Source organism: Dermatophagoides pteronyssinus, unplaced genomic scaffold (assembly GCF_027571235.1).
Source record: "Dermatophagoides pteronyssinus isolate colony J.1.1.1.1 unplaced genomic scaffold, Derpt_VIB-CSIC_2022.12 sq0007, whole genome shotgun sequence".
Lineage (NCBI taxonomy): Eukaryota > Metazoa > Arthropoda > Arachnida > Sarcoptiformes > Pyroglyphidae > Dermatophagoides > Dermatophagoides pteronyssinus.
In genome coordinates this window covers 1249208-1273808 of record NW_027461531.1, presented here as the reverse complement: position 1 = coordinate 1273808, position 24601 = coordinate 1249208, and the positions used below count along the sequence as shown (strand labels likewise).

The 24601-nt window shown below is 31.5% G+C and overlaps 12 protein-coding genes across 13 annotated transcripts; 5 read left to right on the top strand and 7 right to left on the bottom strand.

The window, feature by feature from the left end:
• The first annotated feature begins 9 nt into the window (after nucleotides 1–9).
• Nucleotides 10–1696, top strand: LOC113793031 (pantetheinase-like). Its single transcript, XM_027342997.2, has one exon. It carries the CDS (start codon nucleotides 63–65, stop codon nucleotides 1629–1631), a length of 1569 nt encoding a protein of 522 aa, XP_027198798.2. The 5' UTR covers nucleotides 10–62; the 3' UTR covers nucleotides 1632–1696.
• Nucleotides 1644–3113, bottom strand: LOC142645134 (glutamate receptor ionotropic, kainate 2-like). Its single transcript, XM_075820604.1, has 4 exons — nucleotides 3058–3113; nucleotides 2272–2982; nucleotides 1958–2214; nucleotides 1644–1887 (listed from the first exon to the last, which is right to left on the bottom strand). Exons 1-4 carry the CDS (start codon nucleotides 3103–3105, stop codon nucleotides 1644–1646), a joined length of 1260 nt encoding a protein of 419 aa, XP_075676719.1. The 5' UTR covers nucleotides 3106–3113.
• Nucleotides 3114–3361: 248 nt separating this feature from the next.
• Nucleotides 3362–7191, bottom strand: LOC113793030 (glutamate receptor-like). Its single transcript, XM_027342995.2, has 7 exons — nucleotides 7062–7191; nucleotides 6215–6362; nucleotides 5986–6157; nucleotides 4663–4676; nucleotides 4092–4598; nucleotides 3761–4038; nucleotides 3362–3695 (listed from the first exon to the last, which is right to left on the bottom strand). The coding sequence occupies exons 2-7, from the start codon at nucleotides 6260–6262 to the stop codon at nucleotides 3467–3469; spliced, it is 1248 nt and encodes a 415-aa protein (XP_027198796.2). The 5' UTR covers nucleotides 6263–6362; nucleotides 7062–7191; the 3' UTR covers nucleotides 3362–3466.
• On the bottom strand, nucleotides 6894–8785 carry LOC113793020 (ionotropic receptor 40a-like). Its single transcript, XM_075820621.1, has 4 exons — nucleotides 8218–8785; nucleotides 7969–8154; nucleotides 7383–7895; nucleotides 6894–7330 (listed from the first exon to the last, which is right to left on the bottom strand). Exons 1-4 carry the CDS (start codon nucleotides 8263–8265, stop codon nucleotides 7058–7060), a joined length of 1020 nt encoding a protein of 339 aa, XP_075676736.1. The 5' UTR covers nucleotides 8266–8785; the 3' UTR covers nucleotides 6894–7057.
• LOC113793039 (uncharacterized) lies at nucleotides 8167–9399 on the bottom strand. Its single transcript, XM_027343004.2, has 2 exons — nucleotides 8788–9399; nucleotides 8167–8184 (listed from the first exon to the last, which is right to left on the bottom strand). Exon 1 carries the CDS (start codon nucleotides 9248–9250, stop codon nucleotides 8789–8791), a length of 462 nt encoding a protein of 153 aa, XP_027198805.2. The 5' UTR covers nucleotides 9251–9399; the 3' UTR covers nucleotides 8167–8184; nucleotide 8788.
• On the top strand, nucleotides 9400–10990 carry LOC113793032 (solute carrier family 35 member E1 homolog). The gene is made up of 4 exons (XM_027342998.2): nucleotides 9400–9858; nucleotides 9924–10132; nucleotides 10196–10564; nucleotides 10625–10990. The coding sequence occupies exons 1-4, from the start codon at nucleotides 9537–9539 to the stop codon at nucleotides 10931–10933; spliced, it is 1209 nt and encodes a 402-aa protein (XP_027198799.2). The 5' UTR covers nucleotides 9400–9536; the 3' UTR covers nucleotides 10934–10990.
• On the bottom strand, nucleotides 10929–11866 carry LOC113793036 (uncharacterized). The gene is made up of 3 exons (XM_027343002.2): nucleotides 11636–11866; nucleotides 11227–11579; nucleotides 10929–11160 (listed from the first exon to the last, which is right to left on the bottom strand). The coding sequence occupies exons 1-3, from the start codon at nucleotides 11864–11866 to the stop codon at nucleotides 11049–11051; spliced, it is 696 nt and encodes a 231-aa protein (XP_027198803.1). The 3' UTR covers nucleotides 10929–11048.
• Nucleotides 11867–12312: 446 nt separating this feature from the next.
• LOC113793033 (RNA-binding protein 47-like) lies at nucleotides 12313–13833 on the top strand. Of its 2 annotated transcripts, none has more exons than XM_075820620.1 (3): nucleotides 12313–13107; nucleotides 13167–13353; nucleotides 13419–13833. In XM_075820620.1, exons 1-3 carry the CDS (start codon nucleotides 12448–12450, stop codon nucleotides 13775–13777), a joined length of 1206 nt encoding a protein of 401 aa, XP_075676735.1. In that variant the 5' UTR covers nucleotides 12313–12447; the 3' UTR covers nucleotides 13778–13833. The 2 variants fall into 2 exon arrangements, with proteins under 2 accessions (XP_075676735.1, XP_027198800.2); XM_027342999.2 differs by having other exon boundaries at nucleotides 12334–13107; nucleotides 13407–13833.
• Nucleotides 13834–13905: 72 nt separating this feature from the next.
• Mcm6 (minichromosome maintenance 6) lies at nucleotides 13906–16553 on the top strand. Its single transcript, XM_027342993.2, has one exon. It carries the CDS (start codon nucleotides 14005–14007, stop codon nucleotides 16486–16488), a length of 2484 nt encoding a protein of 827 aa, XP_027198794.2. The 5' UTR covers nucleotides 13906–14004; the 3' UTR covers nucleotides 16489–16553.
• LOC113793034 (cytochrome c oxidase assembly protein COX18, mitochondrial) lies at nucleotides 16516–17582 on the bottom strand. The gene is made up of 2 exons (XM_027343000.2): nucleotides 17117–17582; nucleotides 16516–17062 (listed from the first exon to the last, which is right to left on the bottom strand). The coding sequence occupies exons 1-2, from the start codon at nucleotides 17528–17530 to the stop codon at nucleotides 16538–16540; spliced, it is 939 nt and encodes a 312-aa protein (XP_027198801.1). The 5' UTR covers nucleotides 17531–17582; the 3' UTR covers nucleotides 16516–16537.
• A 607-nt stretch (nucleotides 17583–18189) lies between these two features.
• Nucleotides 18190–21081, top strand: LOC113793029 (protein Jade-3-like). The gene is made up of 6 exons (XM_075820619.1): nucleotides 18190–18332; nucleotides 18384–18676; nucleotides 18727–19317; nucleotides 19383–19534; nucleotides 19594–19732; nucleotides 19795–21081. The coding sequence occupies exons 1-6, from the start codon at nucleotides 18269–18271 to the stop codon at nucleotides 21031–21033; spliced, it is 2478 nt and encodes an 825-aa protein (XP_075676734.1). The 5' UTR covers nucleotides 18190–18268; the 3' UTR covers nucleotides 21034–21081.
• On the bottom strand, nucleotides 21021–24273 carry LOC113793026 (uncharacterized). The gene has a single exon (XM_027342992.2). It carries the CDS (start codon nucleotides 24012–24014, stop codon nucleotides 21078–21080), a length of 2937 nt encoding a protein of 978 aa, XP_027198793.2. The 5' UTR covers nucleotides 24015–24273; the 3' UTR covers nucleotides 21021–21077.
• Between the last annotated feature and the right edge of the window lie 328 nt (nucleotides 24274–24601).

The window sequence follows — 24601 nt, the reverse complement described above, 5'->3', positions numbered from 1 at the left end:
AATCAACCTATTTTGTGTTGTGTTTAGTTTATTTGCGAATAAATTTTTTTTAAAAGAACGTTATGATTAAAAAATGCATTCATGCTATGGCTGTAGCTATGGTTGCTCGTGTTGTTTGGTGGTATGGAATAAGAACAGTTTTAATAGAAAAACGGCAATCGTCACCAACAATGTATCGGGCAGCCGTTTTCGAACATGTTCCACAAGGAGATGTAAAATCCGAAACTTATCGTGAAATTATTGATAAAAATCTAAAAATCTATGAAAAAGCTGTAGAAATTGCATATCAGAATGATGTTGAATTACTTGTCTTTCCTGAAGATAGTTTAATCAATTCGGAAAAATATAATCGATCGATGTTGATTGAACATATTTTAGAACCTATGCCTGATCCACGTAATGGACAACTTGTGAATTTTTGTGAAACAACTTCCTTGGATAAAAAGAAAACTTCAGTTTTAGCAACAATTAGCTGTTGGGCAATACAATACAAAATGTTTATCGCTTTAGAATTTGGCGATAAAGTCAAATGCGATAAGAATATTGAATCAGAGTGTCCACCGGATGGTCATTATCTTTTCAATACTATTGCATTATTCGATTGGTATGGCAATCTTGTGGCTAAATATCATAAGATGCAACTTTATTATGAGTTTCAATATAATATCCCAACGAAAAAAACTGAAAATAATGATCCGGTTGTTTATTATGATTCTCCATTCGGTCGGATAGGATTTATGATTTGTTTTGATTTGATGTACAAACAACCGGGTATAAAACTTGTTGAAGAATATGGTGTTCAGACAATCATTTTTTCTACTTATTGGTATAATCATTTGCCTTTCGTTTCGAGTGTTCAAATGCAACAAGCTTTTGCTTTAGCTCATAATATTAATTTTATATGCGCTAATACACATATACCAAAGACAGGAACACTCGGTAGTGGAATATATTCCGGAAAATTTGGCGCAATCATTTATACGAATAATCCGGACAGCAATTCTAAATTAGCTATAGCAACAATACCAATTGATCTAAGAAGCAAAGAATCAACATTCGAAGTTCATAAAACAAAACCTAAATTATTTGTAGTGTTTAGAAATAAAACTCGTCAAGAATTACAAAATAATTATTTGAATCCTAATGATTTACAATCGATAATATTACTGAATTTTCATCAGAATCTAACCGGTTCAGTAAAATGGTGCTTTCCTGGTTCACATTTATGTTGTCGACTTTATTATGAGCTCAAGCATATTTCGCAGGACGAAAAGGCCATATTTGCATTAGTGACTGGAGCGTCACTTTCCGGAGCTATCGGGCAGTCAAGATATCCCATTTTTCAAGAATACTGCGGTATGGTTCAATGTGAATCAAAAAATTGTTCACAATTTAGTTCGAATAATGGAATTGAATTCAATTATATATTTTTAAGCACAACTTCAATGAGTCATTATGTATATCCATCTGTTATCGGTAATAATCAACGACTTTTACCGATTCGAAAAGAATGGATTTATCAACGTTTAGAACCGGATGAAAATATTATTCGTGTTCGTCCAACGCAGCCGATTGTAGCTGTAACTTTATATGGACGAAATTATGATAATGATCCAGTCTATGTACATTGATAAATAAAATCTTTATTTACCATAAACAAGAAAGGAGTAAAATATTTTCCATATAATTTCGAATAGGAATGCGCTTGTAGCTCCCAATAAACAAAACAAAAAAACAAGAAAAATATTTTTTAAATGAATTAATTCAAATGCAATTGTTTGTCGACTAAATTTGTCGCCAGCTATTCTTTCTTTTGCTTTTTTCAACAATTGATATTCACGTTCATTCCAATAATCAAATAATCCAATGTTAGTTAAACGTTTGGTGCTGTTAATTAAAGAAACAATTTTGAGAATTAAAAAAGAAACAAAGGATCCTGAAACGATTATAAACATACATTGAATCAAATTCTTTGATATAAGGAAAATTTTGTTTTACTGGTATGGATAACATGTCGAGAAATAATGAAGAATCAAAACTTTCTGGTGGTATATAAAAGAATTTTTCTCCAGATATCAATTTATGATATAATAAATTTTTGCGTTCGGCAATAAATGCTATATCTGGCAGTTGTTTATTATTCATAATTTTTTGGAATCCTTCTTTGGGATCTTTAACAACTTGAGAATTTTTACCGATATCTAGTGGAAAATTCTTAGTTTATGGAAATTGATTTTAGTATTTTAATGAATATCGGATTTGCCAACAAACCTTAACTATATCAGAATATAAAGAATTGGCCTCTGTTGTAATAATCATTTGATCTGATTGAACTTCATGATATAATTCAAGCACTGAATTTATTTCATGAGGAATTTCTGGCACTGCAATCATCGAATAAAAGCAGCCTGCATAAGCTGTTGACAGTATAAACATTCCGAAATTCCAGCACATAATCCATATTAGAAATGCTTGACTTGTGACATTCGTTCTTATATTTAGTGGCTGACGAAGTAGTAATACTAAACTGGCCCATAAAAGATCTGTTTTACGATCACAATTTTTGATGATACGATCGAATATGATACATATAAGGATACATAGAATAAAAGAATTCCAGACAGATTGTTCAAATGGTTCTAATAAAAAATGACTATAATATTCAGTTATTGATTCTGCAGGAGTCACAAATGTTATTTGATCTGTTTGATATGGATATAAAAATGGTACAGCATTAATTCGTTCATAATTCATGCTCACACCACCGATACCGAAATCAGCCTTTTGATCCAATAACATTCTAATTAAGCCAGTCCATGTTCCATTTGGATTTTTTCGGCCCCAATTTCGATGGCAATTGATCATTTCATAGGTAAAATTAAAATATGAGCTTAATGTTTCTAAAAGACGAATTTCTGATCCACCTACAGGAAACCATACATTTCTTTCTTCATCAAAACGTAAAAAAGTATATGGTGCATTCTATTTATAGAAAAAAATTTTTAAAAATTTTCTTCCTCAACGAATAAGAAATTGAACAAATAAAAACAAACATACCGCATTTATAGCAACCGTAAAAGTTTTATTTTCCAAATTTAATCTCATCTTGTCGTTTTGTTCAACATTAAATGAAAAATGAATCAAAGGAATATGATTTATGAATATAAATTATTTCTCATCTTATGGTGACTTTTTCCCACTATCTTATATCTCATAAAACATTTTGAAAAGGGAAGCAATGCACTCATAAAATAAAGATCAATATTATTGATAATGTGTTGACGTTTTTCAAATATTGAATATTACGAAAAAAAATCAGTTTTTTTATTCATAAATTTATTTAATTACAATCATTGTGAGAAACAAATTTTATCGTAATAAATTACTAGATTCAAAAGGAAAAATTCAAAAAAAACAATCAATAGTTACTAAAATTGTCCGGAAAAAATATAAATAATGAAAAAAATCATCTTATTGGATATAAGAAACGCCATAAAAATTCAATGACAAATACTATCATCGAACATAGAATCGATTGAAGGTAGATCATGAAAAAATTATTTAATTGTTTTAATGTGAATGCATTTGTTTTCGTAGCTAAAGTGGTCATATGAGATTTTCGTTTACTTCGCAATTGATTATAACATTCTTGTTGCCAATGGTTTAAAGAACCGGAAGAAAATAGAAGTTTTTGTCTAAACGATCAACAAAATCATCAAAAATAATTATTTTTATTTATGGACAACATTTATGCACTTACATTCGATTGAATTCATTATAATATGGAAAATCTTTTCGTACAGGTATAGCAAGAATCTCTGTATACATTGATGAGAAAAAATTTTCCGATGGTAGATAGATATATTTTTCATCAAAATCAGCTTGAGCAAATTGAAGTGTTTCCCGCAGATCAATATAAGCGTATTTGGTTTCCGATTTATCAATATAGGAATCTCGTATCATGTCCATAGCCTTCGTTGTATATGGAACCGTTATCCAGATATTATCAATTTCAAATGTTGTATTTCCAACCCAATCCTATACATTTGGAATTAGTAAATTTTTTTAAAATTTGCATTGGCTTAACAAACCTCAAAATATTTAATATATCTTGGATTATCCAAACTTGTTGCAATAATCTGACCGGATTGTATGGCAGTGAATAGTTGCTCGATATTATCAATAGTAGCGGAAAATGATGGCGCTGCGATCAATGAATACAAGCAACTCGCATATGAAATGCTTAAAATAAACATTCCTAAATTCCATGATATCATCCAAATTGATATGAATGATGGGAAAGACAATTTTTGATAAGAATTTTGATGAAATAATTGAGCAAAATTTATCCAGAATAAATCGATTTCAGTTGAATTGTATCGTCTTTGAATCCGGTCGAAAATAAAACAAACTAAAAGCACAACTATAAATAGATACCAAACAGAAGCATCGAATGGACGATGTAAAAATTGAGTCGAAACGATTCGAGGAGTTTGGGTTACAAATGAAACCGAACTCATACAATGTGGTTGAAAAAATGAAAAATCGTTTGATTTATCATAATCAAAACTTATAGCACCAATACCAAGATCGATTTCCTATATTTAAAAAGAAAATAAAATTTCATATTAAAAATTTGAACAAAAAATAAAATAAAATAACCTGATTTATAAGTGTTATGAATTGGATTAGGATTAATCCAATTAGTTGATTATAACAACAATCGTTCTTGATTTATTTAAATCAAAAGCTACTTTTATGTATTTCTTTTAAACCCAGATTAGTTTTAATATTAAAGTTATATTGTTTATTATTATTATTGTATTATTAAGTTTGTTTTTTATATTTTTGGCGAGCCAATATGGATTTATCGTTACTTGAACCTCGTGAAATTTTAAATAGAAGAAACAACTGTATTCGCATTTTGGAGGCTAAGTTTTCCTTATATGAAATGCTTTTTGGTCAAATGGAATTTATTGGAAAACAGTTTTTTGGTTCTGATCTCGTCGCGAGAGGGGAAGAAGAATTAAACGAATGGTTTAATCTATTTAGTAGATATAATGATCGTATTTTGATAGATGGATTACCAGATAATGTTACTAATCAAGAAAAGATTAAAGAAGTGACTGAGAAGTATGTTTCTTGGTGCAGAAAATTCGCTAATGCTAAACTATTTTCTGGAACTGTTTCTAACGAGTTTACAAACGAACATTCTGTGGTTTCTAATTGTCAACAGTCGAACATTACAACAATGATTTCAAGCGAAGTTCTATCGACTAAACAATTCGATCCTGTTACAAGTGAAACAAAGACTTTTCCAGTTCCTAATCAAACAAAAGCAGAAAGTTCCAAGGTCCAAGTTGTTGAAAAAGTGATCATTTCGTATTCTGAAGTCTCAGAACCTGATGACAGTCTAGTTAATGATAACAGTCTAGTAAATGATGATGTCCAAATAACCGTTAGTGAACCTGATGGTCAATCAAAAGAATGTATTCAAAGTTATGATGATTCTACTGATGCTTCTAGTGACCAACTTGTAGCTATTCATAAGACGCAGGATAAGGGTTCGAGAGTTAAGACGCAGGATAAAGATTCGAGAGTTAAGACAAGTTTGAATTTGAGAGATATTGTTCATTTCAAATCAGAAGCAAAGCGAATCTTAATAGTCAACTTCTATTCTGATTTCATGGTTAAGCTAGCACGAGTTATTGCATCTGTTCTTATCAATATTATAAACTTTTGGGAGATTTTGCAAAGGTCAAAAGTAAAGCATTCTCATTTGCATGTCCACTGTCCCTCTCGTGGGGAAAATGTTATGAATTGGATTAGGATTAATCCAATTAGTTGATTATAACAACAATCGTTCTTGATTTATTTAAATCAAAAGCTACTTTTATGTATTTCTTTTAACCCAGATTAGTTTAATATTAAAGTTATATTGTTTTTATTATTATTTGTGTTTTAAGTTTGTTTTTTATATTTGTGAGCCCATCATACCGGTCCATGTTCCATTGGCAAGTTTTTGTCCAATCATCTTGTTGTAATTGATAAAATTTATAGAGAAATTAAAATACGAGCTCATCGTTTTGAGCAATCCATTTTCGGATCCACATTCCATATGCAGATATTCTCTATCAAGAATAGCAAAAGGTGGCACCTTCCAAAATTTTACAAATCAATTTTTTCACTAATTATCAATTACTAAATTACTTACTTCAATTACTCCGACGGTCAATGTACTGTTCCAAAGATTTAATTTCATTTTTGATCATGTGATATCTTTATGAAACAAAAATCACATAACATTCATATTTGACAAGTATTCAAATACCAATGATGACCGAAAGAAAAAGAACGAAATTCTCTTTTGAAAGATTTTATTGATTCACAAAAAAAAACAAAAGAAAAAAATGTTTCGATCAATATTGTTTTTTATAATATTGTTTTTCTCATAAATCAACGCATAAAAATTACCCACTTAATTTCCGACAAATGTCTAAAAATTCCATAATCCATGTAAAGTGTATTTTTGAGGGAAAAAATAATTCTTTGTTCAATGAATTCTATTGAATTATTTAACTAGTTAGCATATACTTCGATTAATCAAATCGATTTATTCTATTCATAATTTAATGAATAAGAAGAAATTTATCGATTAAAATTCAACTTGTCAGAAAATTTCAATAACAAAAAATAAATTCATTCATTGATAAATTGGAGAATTTCTCATACTTTTCACAATAAAGATTGATTAGTCAAATATGAATAATTTATTTTTTATTGAATTCTGTGAAGACCAAAGGTTAATCGTATGATGATTTCCATAATGAAAACAATAGTCGAAATTATTATGCATTGATTATAAACCATAAAAAATATATTCAATTGATCAAGTGTAAAAGCTTTCGGTTCGTATGTAGATGCAATTTCATTTTCGATTTTTTTATAATCGAATTTATCATAGCATTTTTCTGTCCAATGATGCATTAATCCATTGAAAAATAGACTTCGTTGTCTGGAAAAAATATTCATACCGGAATCAAATAAATAAGCAAACTTACGCTCGATTAAACACGTCGTAATATGGAAAACCGGGACGTACAGGAATGCCAACGATTTCCATAAAAAGAGAAGAATCAGTCTCTTCGGGTAAATATAAATATTTTTCACCAAAATCTGATAGACCATATCGAAGAGTTTCTCGCTGTCCGATGTAGACATACGAAGATCCTGAATTAGATGAATCATTGACCAGGTTGAAACCATCAAACGTATATTGTACGGGCTTCCAATAACGATCAATGTCCATAGTAACATTACCGAACAAATCCTTGAAAAAAAAATCATTTAATATGGTAAATACATTTCAAAAATATTCAAACCCTGAAATAATCCAAATATTTGGAATTATTAAAGCTTGTTAAAATAATGTCACCAGATTTAAGTTCAACAAACAGTTGAAAGATAGTATCAATAGTTTTGGAATATGATGGTGCTGCAATCAATGAATATAGACAACCAGCATAAACCAGCGTAAGGATAAATGATCCGAAATTCCAGAAAATTAGATAACATGATAAATTAAGTGGAACTGTTAATTTTCGAAATGAATCTTGATGAAATAATTGCACAAAACTTATCCAGAAAAGATTTTGCTTATTTGAATTGAATTTTCGTTGTATGAGATCAAATACAAAACAGATGAACAATGTAGTTAGAAATGATAGCCAAACAAATGTAGGAAATGGTCGAAATATCAAATGCTGGCTCGATAATATTCGATAAGGAGCTGCAGTCACAAATGTAATGGAAGTTGTTGTTTGTGGATACAGAAACGAAACGGCTTTGGATCTATCATAATCAACAAACGTACCACCAATTCCGATGTCCACTTTCTAATTTTAATAATTTTTAAATTTAATGATTATTACATTTGAAATTCATTTAAATTGTTCAATGAACACAAACTTTATCAATCAATAGACCAATCAATCCATCCCAAGAACCATTTGAATATTTCTTACCCCATGACAGTTTACAATCTACCAAACGAATGGAAAAATTGAAATACGAACTAAGCGTGTCGATAAAATACGCTTCAGATCCACGAGATAGTTTTAAAGTTCGTCTTGAAAACATCGTAAACGGTGGATTCTTTGGAAATAATCATCATTTTAAAAAATTCTTAGAAAAATGAATTATTCAATCAATTAATACCGCATTTATTCCGACAGCAAATGTTGCATTCTGCAAATTTAATTTCATTCTTTCTGTTTGCCGTTTTGAACGAAAATAGCTTAGTTAAAGAAATGTGTTTGCAACTAATCGGGAAGAAAAAAGGAAAGGAAAATTTACAAATGAATGGCCAATCAACAACTAAACGCCCATAAGCCATTAGGAAGAATTCTCATTCATTAAAAAAATAACAGGAAATTCTTCAGACAATCTTTAAATATTTTTGTGTCTAATATTGATTTTCATTGTAATTTTTGTTTTACGTAATTCACATAATTTGGTCGTGATTGTCTAGTTATTAAATGAATGGAATCGATTTGATAATTTTTTCTTTAAATATGGTGGGACATTAAATATAAAATGTTGATGATATGGTACGGTTCTCATATATAGGTTGGAATAATAATCATTTTATCTATTCTAGGTTATTTATTAACATCACCAAACTCTTTATGGGACAAACAGAAATTAAAGGAATGAAAAGAAAATTTGAAAAATGAGCATTTATTGGTGAATAAAAATGTGTTAAAATAATTGATCAAATAAATTTACATCAAATAATGGGATGATATTTTTTTAATGAGTTAGTGATTCGTTTTTTTCTCCAGCATTTATTTTCACTGTGACCATCATTCTGACAGAAATCACACTTTAGCTCTTTCTTTTTAGCGCTTTTGGATTTCGAATTTTCATTTGGAATTGATGATGATTCTGTACTAGTAACTGGCTGTGATCCAATTTCAAAGTGTTCACTCAATTTTGTCCACATTTGATAAGAAGTTTTGCAATCTCTAATCAATGGTATCAATGAATCGTCAACCCAAAGACCAATTAATGAACAAATTTTAATATCATCATTTGGCTGTCCAGTTGATTGTGATGAATCTTCATCACTTACTAATGGCCACATTTCCATATGTCGTAATGCCAATTCTACTTTCCATTTCCAAATTGGCCAATTGTTGTCATTTAATGTTGGTACATGTTCAAAAAGCTTCAAAGCAGTTATATCCATGATTATAATTCAATATTATGAGAATGAAAAAATTATGAAAAATTATTTACAAACATAAAAATGCTTTGAGAAGATATTTCCACCCAAAAGGGCCTTCATTGAGATGATCCAGCGTCTATTTTGATTCAATTTTTGTGGTAACTGTTTTACACGTTGTCAAATCATTTACGAGTGACGTAGAACATTTCTTTGAAAAATAATTTTCAATTTTGAATTCTAATCATGTGATTGCAGGAATATTATTTAATATCTATGATAAACTATAGTCATTTATTGGCCCTAAACAATGGCCAAAACGGCTTATTTGGGACTGAAAATAGTGGTCCTTTGTCTACTATGGTATATTACATCGGCTGCCAATAATGTTATCGGAAAATTGGTGTTACAATCATTCGCATATCCGACGACAATTACATTGTTTCAATTTTTATCAATTTCCATATATTCTATACCAGCATTACGTTGCATTCCCGGTGCCAAAAGAAAACCGATGATTACATGGACTTATTATTTTAAATTGATTATACCGTTATCTTTTGGTAAATTTTTTGCATCACTTACCTCCCACATAAGCCTTTGGGCTGTTCCCGTATCATACGCTCATACAGGTAATGTTAAAGAAAAATATATTCAATTATTAATAGGCGATCAATCCAATTTTATTTTTTTTCAGTGAAAGCATCGATGCCCTTGTTTGTTGTCGTTCTTTCTCGTGTTATATTGGGTGAAAAACAAACTACCAAAGTGTATTTTTCTTTGATACCAATCATATTAGGCGTATTCATCGCATCAATTACAGAATTAGAATTTAACGTAATCGGACTTGTTGCCGCTTTATTTTCTATTTTCATTTTTTCATTGCAAAACATCTATTCAAAAAAGGTCTGTTGAGAAGATCATGTATCTTAAATATAATTAAATTATTATATTCTAATTTCAAATAAGGTATTGAAAGAAACGCCCATTCATCATTTACGTTTGCTTTATATACTAGCAAAACATGCACTGATTATGTTCATACCGTATTGGGCTTATCAAGATTTACCCAGTATTATTTATGGTGAAAAGAATTCTACTATTGATGGTTGGGCCATTGGTAGTCTATTATTCATGGATGGCCTTTGTAATTTTCTACAGAATGTTATCGCCTTTACAATGCTATCATTAGTCACTCCTTTGACCTATTCAGTTTGTAATGCATCCAAAAGAATAGCGGTCATATCTTGTTCAATTTTGTTGCTCAAAAATCCCGTTACATGGACCAATATTTTTGGAATGTCGTTAGCGATTTTCGGTGTTTTCTACTATAACAAGGTTTTTTTACTATCGATTTCTAACGTAAACAATTGTAATTTTTTTAAATATTCTGTCTAGGCTAAATTGGATGCTCGAAACGAACCAATCTTGCCTACAACATCAAAACCAATAGAAGCAATAAGAGATTTTCAGTCGACAATCAAGAAAAAATCCAGCGATACAAATTTATTATTACGTTATATTGATACAAATGAACAAGAAAAATATTTTACAAAGCCAATTGTGACCGCTATTAATAATCACCATCATTACAACCAGAAGCAATCATCAAATTATTATAATGGTAATTCACTTATCAAGCATCATCATCGAAATGTGTCACATGATGATGGTGATCATCGAAGAATAGATATGATGCATATTTAAAAGAAATTCAATTTTATTAATAGATGACGAAAAAAACAATATTTCATGAAACTTGAACTGTGATTTTTTTCCTTGATGTTTTTTTGACAATCAATTATTTGAATTTATATTGCAATCATTCTTTTTCTCTAGCTTTTTCAATCAAAATTTTAAGTCGAGAATCTTCTTCAACATCATTGGCGGTGACTTTTTTATTTGAACAACCAGTAACAGGACATTTGATTGTGCTGTTAATGAAAATATATAAGAATCACAATAATTATAATAAAATCATTTTTTTAAAGATAACAAACCTATTTTTTCTGAAAAGATTGAACAAATTTTCTTGATCATAAAGATGGCCACATCGTTTATTACGAACCGGTATGTTAATCAAGGTTCTACATATCGGATCAATTGGTATGGAAAATTCTTCAGATTCCATCATTTCGATATCACCGCTCGTGTTTTGTTGTGATTCATGACGATCATCATCTTCGACCAAACGAAGCAATTTTCGATAGCCATTGTGATTCTTATAATCAACGAGATTGGCTTGAAGAGATTGTTGAAGATGTTCATCGAATAGTTTTCCAATATCCCGGTATTTATCAATTTTTTCAAAAATATTTGATGACTGATCGTTAATTTCTTCATCGGCATCAATCTTTTGAAAAAACAATGTTTCAATGAAACAAATTATAAAAGCAAAGTTTAACTTACCTGATTGTTAATTGAGTTTAAAACATCATATTGTAAACTGAGTCGATGTTCACTGTCAATAAGGTTTTCCATTATTTTTTTCAATTGTTGTTTGACATTATCATCAAATTTAGTGTCATATTTAATTTTTTCTTCAAACAATTGTTTCGAAAGTTCTAAAATACATTCAATGGTTTGATGAATTTTTTCATTCAGAGGTGTGAAATTGTGATCAATATTCCGATGAGACATGTTTGCAAATAATTTTGTATTCCAAAATACGCAAATGAAGCTCAATAAGCAACAGCGCGGCTCAGAAAAATTTGAAGCAAAGTAAAGCTACTCCACAATGGGTTAACTTTTTTTTGTTGTAAATTTTTACTTTGTGGCTGAAAACTTTCTTTATTCTTAAAATTTTTCATTTCAGAAACTTTTCTTCGACCATATTTTGAAGCAAGGCGCTTGCGTTCGCCGCATGATTTCTCTTTCCGTTTTCTTGCATTTTTTTATGGAAAAACAGACTGAATCTGAGACAAACAATTTATCGATCATCCTTGTTTAATAAGTGTATTCTTGATTCCTGCAAAACATCCATATTTGATCAAATATTGTTCTATTTCATAACCTTGCTGATTAATTAACGTTAACATTAGATAACAGTTTCAATAATGAAAATTCAAATTTTCAACACTAAAGTTCTAATTTTCGAACAATCAAAAAACAAATCACTATTGAAAACTTGATCACTATTATTCATTCGTTGATTATACGTTGCATGTAAGGCAATCTCACTGAAGATTCTGTATTAGAACAAGCAAATTGCTAAAAAAAATATGACACAAAATTCCATAGATCAATCGAAAGATTGGTTAATCAGTCTGGCAAAAAATCTCAACTATCGTGTCGCTCAGGAAAATGGTCAACGTATTTTCGGTCCGCCATTAGATTGGAATGAAGAATCGGTAATATCGGAAAAAGGTACCGAAGTTTTTATCGGTAGAATTCCAAGCGATTGCTTTGAAAATGAGTTGATTCCGTTGTTTGAAAAGCCAGGCCGTATTTATAAGATGAGATTGATGATTGATTTTTCCAGAAAAAATCGTGGTTACGGATTTGTTCAATATTTTAATAAAGAAGATGCACAACGAGCTGTAAAAATGCTGAATCGCTTTGAAATTCGTAAACGATGGCCAATCGGTGTCATGCTTTCGCGAAACAACAATCGTTTGTTCTTTGGTAATCTTCCCAATAACATAACCAAACAAGAAATGATTGATGAAGTTGCCAAACATACTTCTGGGATTATTAATGCTATCTATTATGGTGGTCCTACTCGAACAAACGGATTTGGTTTTGTCGAATATGAGAATCATAAAATGACCGCTTTGGCTCGACGAAAATTTTTTCCTGGTTCCATTCTATTATTTGATCGTCAACCAAAAGTTGATTGGGCCAAATCTGAAGAGGAATTTGAAGATGATTTTGTTTCAAATGTAAGTGACGTTTTTGTCGATGATTTATTTTCAGCTAATCAAATTTTTCCTCAATTTAGAATACAGTCCTTTATGTACGTTTCATTAAACTGGATGTAACAGAAAAAGAACTCAAGGAATTTTTCTCACTCATTCACGATGGCCAAACTTTACTCAATGTAAATCGTGTCAAAAAGATTAGAAATTTCGCCTTTATCCATTACGAAAGTCATAAAGACGCTCAAATGGCTCATGACTATTTTCAGAGTAAGTTCACATGATTTTAAATATACACCGACATTTCTGAATTTATTGAATAGAAATTGATCTAGGACAAACAATTTTAAACGATATCGATCAAGAATTGGAGATTAAATGGGCTAAAAATAAATCAATCCATTCTCTATCAGTATCATCAATCAATTGTATGCGATCATCGAAAACCAAAGAACACTCGTCACAAACACCAAGAAATTATCACGAATCTTATCGAAAAAGTTTTGATGAATTTCATAATTATCATGGAAATGGTGATAGACGACATTTTTTAAACTGTAATGGTGATTCAACTTCAATCAACAACAACATTAACATTAATACTATGAATTATAATCAATCTAATTTTATGAATCCTTATACAATTTTTATGAATCCATTTATTTTTAATGTTCCTGAAATCATTTTCTCTTGATTTTGTTATCATTAATCATTATTATTTTGATTGTGAATAAAGTTTTTTAAATTGAAGCACCAAAATAATGTACGTCCTTTATGTCCAGACACCGCTGAGATTTTTTGGCGCAAAATTTTGTATGCATCGGCTTTACACTGTCATTGTCTTTGTTCTTCGTGTTTGTGTGAAATATAAAGCAGCTCTTTAAAACTTCATTTAAATTTTTTTAACCTCAAACTTTAAAAATGGATGTTTCGGAGCATCGTACCGCTCAAGTATCGCAAGTTAAAGATGAATTAGCCGAAAAGGTTCAAAAATTATTTAAATCATTTCTGTTGGAATTTGTTGACGAATCGAAAACAAATGTGACGCCAAAATATTATGATGAAACGTTGGCATTGATCAAACCTGAACGTAACACTTTGTTCGTTGATTATCGTGATTTAGTCAATTATAATCAAAATCTGGCGAATGATATTAAAACCGATTTTTATCGTTTCTATCCATACCTATGTCGTGCGTTGGTTTCATTTATCAACGATGAAAAACATCAAACAATGGAAGGAATGGACCAAATCACTTCGCGATTGATCATGAATAAAGAATTTTATATCGGTTTCTATGGCATTGCTGAACGAACTAAACTTCGTAGTTTAAGAGCAATTAAATGTTCACAACTGGTCAAGATTGTCGGACAAGTTGTTCGAACACATTCTGTCCACCCGGAATTGATTTCTGGAACATTCGAGTGTATGGATTGTGGTACCGAAATTCCAAACGTTGAGCAACAATTTAAATATACATTGCCCACGATTTGTCAGAATCCAATGTGTAACAATCGAGGCAAATTCCGTTTACTATTGCACAAAAGTCGTTTTGCTGATTTTCAGAAATTGCGTATCCAAGAACTTCAATCTGATTTACCTAGAGGTTCGATTCCTCGTAGTATCGATGTCATTATTCGTGGTGGTGATCGTGTGGAATGTGTTCAACCGGGCGATCGTGCCGATTTTATTGGATGTTTAATCAGCGTGCCTGACATTGCTCAAATGATTGCTGGTTCAGCAGGATTAATCAAATCTGATAGTGGTGCTACTGGTGATGGTATTCGCGGTCTTAAAGCTTTAGGTGTACGCGAAATGACACATAAATTGGCATTCATGGCTTGTTCTGTCATTTTGGAAGGTTCCGAATTGCCGATCCAACTAGAAGAACGTCAACGATCTGAATCGGATGATTTAGAGCAGAATTTCATGATGTTCAAAGAAGTTGATTTACATCGCATAGAAGAAATGTCTCGGGATAAAAACCTGTTCAGCAACCTTGCCAAATCTGTTTTTCCTTCGATTTTTGGTAATGATGACATTAAAAAAGGTATCATTCTTCAAATGTTTGGTGGTACTCCAAAAATTACTGAAGAAAACACCAATCTTCGTGGTGATATAAATATATGTATCGTTGGTGATCCAAGTACAGCTAAATCCCAATTTTTGAAGATTGTAACAAATTTTGCACCCACCAGAGCCGTTTATACCAGTGGCAAAGCATCGACAGCTGCCGGTCTTACGGCAGCTGTTGTTCGTGACGACGATGGAGGGTTCGTTATTGAAGCTGGAGCTTTGATGCTCGCTGATCAAGGAATTTGTTGTATAGATGAATTTGACAAAATGGACATCCGTGATCAAGTCGCCATTCACGAAGCAATGGAACAACAAACTATTTCGATAACGAAAGCTGGTGTCAAGGCTACATTGAATGCTCGTGCTTCAATTTTAGCTGCTGCAAATCCTATCAATGGAACTTATGATCGAACAAAATCCTTGCGAAAAAATCTTTCTTTTTCATTGCCTATCATGTCTCGTTTTGATTTATTTTTCGTATTGTTAGATGAATGCAATGAAACCGTCGATTATGCTATTGCCGACAGAATTATTGATCAACATCTTCAATCTAGTGGGGCAAAACCTGCCAATAGTGATGATACGGTGTATTCAATGGATGAAGTTCGGATGTATATTAAATTTGCCAAACAATTCAAGCCCAAAATGACTCTGGAATCCGAAAAATATCTAGTGGAAACATACAAGCATCTGAGATTGAATGGTTGTGGTGAAACAGGTGGTGGTGTTTTCAAAAATAACAAACAATCATGGCGAATCACTGTTCGTCAATTAGAATCATTGATTCGATTGTCCGAAGCCATTGCTCGCCTTTATTGTTCAAATATTGTCGAAGTGAAACATATAAAAGAAGCATCACGTTTATTGAGCAAGTCTATCGTTAAAATTGATCAACCAGACATAAGTTTGTTGGAGGAAGTGTCACAATCTGATCCCAATGATGATTCTCAAAATTTGCCACAATCTCAGAATGAATCGTTAAGTTGCCTGAAAATATCATATGAAATGTATCAGACAATAACCAACATGTTGGTCATCCAGCTACAACGAGAAGAAGCGAGAATTGAAGCCGGTGAAAGTGAAGGTTTTCGTAAGTCACAACTCATCGAATGGTACTTGGAACAGATTGTAGGTGATATTGAAACCGAAACTGAATTTTTTCAGAGGAGAATGATATGTGAAAAGATCATTGATAAATTAATCACTATTGATCATATTCTTATTGAGCTCAAATCTCCTGAATCACAAGAAATGGAAGCAGAACAAGAAAAAGTTGAGCCTGATAATATTCTTGTCGTACATCCTGATTATGTAATTGATGATATGTGAACAATTTTTTTATAATTTCAAATTGAATGATTTTAAAATAATATCATGACTAGTTTTTATTCACAGATTCATTTGTTTTTGAATGTATTTTCAACAATTTTTTTACCTTAGGATTCATTAACAAAATATTTTGTAAAAGGCCCATCGATGATGAAATCATCCAATAAAAACACATATCGGTTGGCATCATCAACCCAATAGGCACAAGAGCAACACTAATTAGTCGTCCACAATTAGTAAAAACGCGAATAAATAACGAATCTTTAAGATTATTGCGTCGTCGTTCATTTATATGAATTTGTATGATGGTTAAATTGATCAAACAGGTAGTGATGGGCAAAATGCCTGTTGAATCTGGTATTGTTAAATCTTTGAACCAAAATAGACCTTCGCGTTGAAGTTGTTCATGTGCCATCATGATGTTTACATCGTTAGGATCCGGTTGTAACAAAGCGAAATTACGATAACAATTTGATAAAATTATCCACATAGGTATTTGAAATAATGCAACTAACGTGGCTTTCATGGGATGACAATTATCGCGTACGATTAAACGATTTATTTCACGGGTTAACTATTTTTTAAGGAAAATATAATTAAAAGAAATTTGGTTGCACAAGATTATTACCGTTTTTCTATATATTTGCTGAGTTTTTCTTGGCGATAGTCCTACTAAATAAGCTTCTTGTTTTACTTTATTGCGAAGATTTTTCGAAAGAATTTGAATCTCCGGTCTTAACGCTTCATATCGAATCATTATTTTCCGTTGTAAAACTGTAAGTGGAAATGCAACCAAAGATCTAGCCATTATTGTAATAATTGAAATCTCCAAAAACCATGGTATATGCAAACATTCATGCAACGATATCAATCCATCCATCGCTAGTCGTACAATTGATGAATTAGCAATCGGTTGATTGAAATTGACCAATGATGATGATGACATATATCGGAAGTGTGAAATGTGATTGAATTTTCCATTTTTAGCAGCTACATTTATTATTTGAAAATTAGGACGATTTAAAAATTTAATAAAATTCATTTTTTTCACTATATCAAATTCGGTGTAAATAGATCCATGTAGAATCTTGTAACACGTTTGGATCGAAATAGTCACGAATGAGTGATGTTTTCATCATTCTAATTTTTAACATTGCGCATATGTCTTTTCCCGCTCTGATTCTATGTTGTCTTTACTAACGTCTTTTTTATACACTCCCCTTTTCTAATCGAGTTGTTATTCAATTCATTCGTAATTGTTCATCTTAGACAACAATTAGTTATAATATTCGATAATTGAAAATTTGTTATCACGATTTGATATTTTCATTCTATTTATTTTTCTGTAAGTTTTTCTTTTTTTAATGTCATCTGCTTGTGAATTTTATACGAAACAAAAACATGCCATTCTGAATTATTTACAAATCAATGATTCTGATGAGTGATTTTTGTTTTGTATCAATTTATTGATATTGTCATTTTGTCTTTGAAACTTTTTCAGTATATACAGACTCTTAACGAAAATTAAGACTGTCATTCTCAATGGTTGAAATCACGTTCACGATTTTACTCAAGCAAAACTGCTCATCTGAATATTCTTTCATTGGTCATATTATCGATTCTTGAAAACAATTGAATTTATTCGAAAACATTTTTATTCCCTCAATCATTTGCCATCGGCTATCATTACGCATGTACAGTTTTGAAACTTTTGGCGCCATTTCTCACCATTGTTTTATACAAGTTCAAATCGAATTAGTTCGATTGATACTGGAAAAAAATGAAATCACAAGAAGATTTTGTTGTTTCTAATGAACCAAAAAGTTCAAAACGATATAAAAATGGTAAATTCAGAGTTTTAACAATAAGAACGAACTTAATTCATTTGTTTCCAGATTCTTACTTTTTCAACGAATCATTCAATAAATCTAGAATTTATAATCTGGAGTATCGAAAGAAACCAGCCGAATTGGTACGAAAAGATTTAATATCAGCCATGAAATTGCCCGATCATGAATTATTAAATCGTGATGATTACCTTCTCATTCTTGATTCTTGGCGTGAAGAATGGGAAAAAGGAGTACAAGTCCCGGTAAATCCGGACACATTGCCTCATTCCGTGGTTACTCACGACGATCTACTTTCATCAAGCAGTAAAGAATTCAATCTCCCTAAAGAATGGATAACTGTAAGATTTTTTGATTTTATTAGAAATGCTTTAATTATTTTTTAATACAGGCTGCAGATAATCCTGATGATAAACGCCATACATCTAGCTATGAACTTGATTTACAAGATATATGTTGGCTTCAAACCGTTCGAGAATCGGATCTCGATTTAGATTTATCGGAAAATTTCTTGGAAAAAGTTATCGACCTATTCGAGCAACATTGTGCTCTAAATATCAAAGATCGTCAAGTGGGCATTGAATATGATGAACATATTGTGTGTGATGTTTGTCAAAATCCAGATGGTGAAGATGGAAATGAAATGGTTTTCTGTGATCTCTGCAATATATGTGTACATCAAGCCTGTTATGGTATCGATAAAATTCCCGATGGTGATTGGCTTTGTAGACCTTGTCAAGAATTAGGTACAAATAAGAGAAAAGCTCTTTGTGTATTGTGTCCAAACGTTGGAGGTGCATTAAAACCTACGACCAAACAAAATAAATGGGCACACGTGTCCTGTGTATATTGGGTACCTGAGGCCAAATTCCTTGATTGTAATTTACTCGAACCTATTGAAATTAAGTCGATTCCAAATTGGCGCTGGAATCTAATTTGTTCACTTTGTAATATTAGGAAAGGTGCACCCATCATTTGTGCGGTACGTATCCATTATTTAAATTATTAAACCTAATTTAATCATTGTTTTTTCGAAATCTTTCTCAGGAGAAAAATTGTCGCTGCTCATATCATGTAACCTGTGCATTCAAACACAAACTAAAAATGAAAATTGTTTTGACTGATGAGAAATCTGGTATTCGATTGAAATCATATTGCGAAAAACATTCAAAAGCATGTATCAGTCAAAAAAAGAACAAGTATGATACGCATAACTTATTAGCTTTATCACTTTTCATGAATTTCATTTCCTTAATAGTGATGAAAAAATCAACGAAATTGATTTTTATGCCAGATCCATTGGAGAAAATGGCAATGAAGCTGACGAACAAGATGAATTAAATGCGGAGCAATGTGAGTTTTGGAAATATATCGATGTCAACCAAATTTGTCAAGAGGTATGTTCAAAATATTCATTTATTTAAAATTCTTTTAAAATTATAATATTCTATTGCGACAGATCTCTCAAATTTATAATTATAATAACGGTAGCATCGTAGAGAACAATAGTGAAAACTTTTCAGTCGTAAAAAACTATTCTGTTAATCAAACATCATTAAATCAGATTGTCCAGATAATTTATGAATATTGGAAGTTGAAACGTTTAGCAAACTATGGTAATTCATTGATCAAAATGACTTTCGAAGAAAAATTCCAAGAACAATTAAAATATCACAAAAATCGAATACTTTTATTCCGTTATCATCTGGAAAGATTACGAACATTAACTTATATGGTGTGTAGACGTGAGAAAATCAAACAGAATTGGTTGAATACACAACGTGAGATTTTTGAAACAACCTTAAATATTATTGAGAATCCAGATTTTTCTGTTCATTCACATGACAAAAAAATTATATCAATGGAGCATCAAAAACTATTTTCCAAGATAATATCACATCATTCAATTTATTCGAAAAAATTGTTTTCCAAAGCAACGGATCAAAATTCAACAGAAAAAAATCCTGCAACGCAACTGGGCAACACTGATAGCGCCGAAAATATAGAAGATACAACGTTGCAAATTTCATCAGTCATCAAAAAGAAGCGTAAATCTCCCGAAAATTCAATAACCAATAGTTTGCTTAAAGAAATCAAACGTTTAAAACGATCGCCGATTTCCAAACAGAATCCATATGCAAGAGTGTATTTAAATTCGACAAAATCAAGAAAGCTAATCTTACCAAACGGTAGTAATCTGAATGAAGAAACAGGGTTAGAAACATACATCAGTGAGGATCATGGTAGTCCAGTCGATTCTAAAAAATCACAATTTAATGATGGTCAAATTCTCCAAAAACATTTGTCGGAAAATGATATATTGAACCAAGCGAATGATTTCACGCCATCTTTGCAATGTTCGGATGAGAATGGCAAAAAATATATGCATACTAAGCTACAAAAACCGATTGTTGGTATTTCAATGAATAGTGACGAAAATGAAAATATAAATTCCAGTGAAAAAATCCCTAAAACAAATGGCGATATTGTTAATCATCATTTTTCTCCTGTATCAAAAATGTCCGATTGTCAGATGATAATTAGAGTGGGGATCGATGAACGCTTACCGTTGTCACAGAATGGTAATAATAATAATGATCATCATCACTACAAAAAACTTAGACATCATGATCACCAGGATTCGACCGAAACATCGTCTTTAAGTAGAAAATATCCGCTTCGAAATAAAGTTAAATAAATTGTATTTTGTTGTAAATAAAAACATTAAAAATTATTATCAAATCAATGTTTACTGAAAATTCGAATGTATCCGTTAAAATCTGCTGCCGCTATTATATAACGAGCTTTTTCTTCGATTTGACCCGGTACCGACGCAAATATAGCCGATGTGACAATTTTGGTGGCTGCATTCGATTTCGCCATTGGCGCTGATGTGGTCGAAGATGTGGATGGTGTTGGTTGAGGAATATTCGAATCAAAACTTTCTCGAGGTTCAACATTCCCTACTTTATTAACGATTGTGTCACCTTCTTTTGTCGTTTCCAGATGATTAGGAAATGTATAAGTTGAATTGATAGGATCATTTTTAACACCGGTTGAAGTTGATAATTCGGTTGTCGTTGCCGCCGGAAAGACTGCAGAAGGAACCATTTGATGTAATGGTATATTCAACAAACGTATACATTCGTATTGCTTATTACGATCCCGTCGTTGGCCAATAGTTGAATTATCTTGTGTACGCCAAATGTAGAATGAATTATTTTCTGATCCACATATGATATATTTGTGATCATGCGACACAGATGCCTTAATCTGGCTAGATTGATTTATGCAGCCTTTATATTTGCATGTTAATGACAGATCACGAAGATCATATAATCGAAGACGAGAGTCATTTGTGGTGACTAATATTTTGTTGTTAGCATCAATGCTCTCAATACCGGCTACTTTATTCGTACGGAATCGTCTAGTAGCACCAGTCTGACTGGCTGAAGAACCGATCGAATTTTTGCTATTCACGTGTATTTGGGTGAAATATTTTAACTGATCTGTTGTATAGAAAATTATTCGACCATCATAGGTACCGATGACAGCAAATTTGCCGTTCTGAACAAACGATGACGCCGTGATCAAACCGTGTGATGGATTCATATCTGAATCACTGACATTATTGATTCCTCCACTACCTCGTTGACTGGACAATGATGGAACTTCATTCCATAATGTTACTCGTTTATCCGGTATATTCCATAGACGCAATTTTCCATCAAGCGAACCACTTAGAAAATATCTATCGTCTCTCGGATGAAACTGAATAGTGGTCACGAAATCAATGTGCCTAAATGTACACAAACATTCGATCTGTGTGATGTGCCAAAGACGAACAGTTTTGTCCATTGATGATGACAAAAGAAAATGATTTTTAGACCAAGCCAAATCCAACACATCGGCAGTATGGCCTCGATATATAGTGAAAAGTAGCAAGGGACCTTCTTCAGACAAGGTATTATCTTCATCCTTATAGAACTCTTTGGCCAATGCCGATGAATTAGATGATGAAGATGAATTGTTGTGCGAATCACAGGTATTGAGACTTCCATTGCGTGAATATGATGATTTCTGCGTTTGACTTCGTCCAAAAGAATCACCATTCGAACTACGTTCTCTAGTTGAATTCGGTGAAACATGTTGGCCAGAAGCTTTATTTCGTAATTGAGTAAAATATTTCCATGATTTTTGTGAACAATAAACCCTTAGTAGATGATCTTGACCAGCAGCAGCTAACAGTTGACTACAATTACTAAATTTCATACACCAAATGGCTCCTTTACAATCATTGATTTCTTGTATTAATTTTAATCCTTCAAAATCACCACTTCCTCTTTTGTGATTGATTTTCAGTTTATAGCGTGGCGGTGCAGGCGGTATTATATCACTTTCGTTTGGATCAACATGAAATGTGGAACGTCTTTTTGCCGATGTAGCTTTCACACCTTTTACGCCTTTGATCAGACCAGAACCAATACGCTTTAAATCACGAATTTTTGATTTTAACCTTCCATCTTTATAATCACTATAGTTTTTATCATATTCATCATATTCGTCATCGTCGTCATTCATATCGAATCCATCATCATTTTCGATTGAATCTAACAATTTCTTTTTATTTTTTTTGTCTAGCGTTCCTTTTTTCTCGATTTTCATTTCGTTCAAAGTGGAAGAAATCAATGATGTTACGCTTTTGAATGTTGAATCAGCTAAGCTTGTAGATGAAGGTTCTTTTTCCATTGAATTGTTGGTCATTTCTGTATTAGTCAGTTTCATCAGATGTAAACTCAATGGATTTAAACATTTAGGCATAATATCATCTGATCGTGTATGTTGAACTTCGTCATTATTACTCACATTCATCACTACTTGATTGGAATCGATTGATTGTGTATTTTCAGGTACCGGACATTCTATTTTTTGAGCATTAATACTTCCGCTACTACTTGGTAAATTTTCTTTAGTGATCAAATTGCGGGAAATCTCTTCAAGCTGTTCCTTCGAAAAAATGAAATCTTGTTTATTCAATTTTTTATCAGTTGCCTTGTTTGCCATAACATCATCATGGAACGCACTTCGTTTATCGCATTCGGTTATACTTAGATCACCTTTTATACTAGCAATATCATCAAGAATGCTAGATAAATTCTGTGCATGGATTTGAAATCCAGGCGTAGCCATTTCTATTGAATTTGTTACGCTTTGACTTTCGGCAGAGGAATGATTGCCTGTATTAATTTCGTTCGATTCATCAGAAGCCACACTCATTCTGATATTTTTCTTCTTTCTTGATCTTGGTGGAGGAAGTGGTGCCGGTACTGTAACTGTCTCTATTGTTGACGACTCAATACTTTTATCATTAGAATGAAGACATTCAATTTTGTTTTCAATCGTTTCCATGATTGCGGGTGATTGAGATGGTTCAACATGACTTGAATTCATGGAATAAATGCCACTATCGGCCATCAAAGACGATGCTGGATTTGTATTGTTGTTATTATTACTATTTATTTGTGTTTGCTTGTCGATATCATTATCATTGATTATTTCCAATGCCATAACTTCAGGTGCATCATAAAATTCTTCCGAAGTGGATGAAGAATCTGACGAACAAGAATCGGATACAAATTCATTATCATTACATATGCAAATCTGCTCTTTATTAGACATGATTATTATTTGTATTTAAAATGCAATCATTAATCGATAAGATGAAATAATAAAACAAAATAAAATAGATGCGTTGTAGACAATAAGGTTTGTTGATATATGAACATTAAAATCTGATCAGGACATTATCGAGGACTTACAATTTCACAATGAGAAAAATGTTTACAATTTATTGATCAAATTACAAACTCATTGAAGCATACAAATATGAGAAACAAAAAATGCATAATAATTATTTTGATTGTTTGTTGTCATCCATTATTGAGGATGTATATGTATTAAATAAATAAAAATATTTGCAAACAGAGAGTACATTTACAATAATAGTCAACTATCGAGCATATTATTATCATTTAATATCAGCTGAAATATTAGGAAAAAGAACGCCATCTTTTGCTGTCAATGTCCATAATATTTTAAATTTAAATTGTTCAAATTCAAATATTTTTTCGATTTAATCACTTTTTTCTCATTATTTGAAATTATTTATTCTAACTATTCATTTATATTAATCCACTTTGGAACATCATTCATGAATATTTTATTATTATTGTTTTTGGCTGGTATTTTTATCCCATGATCATGTG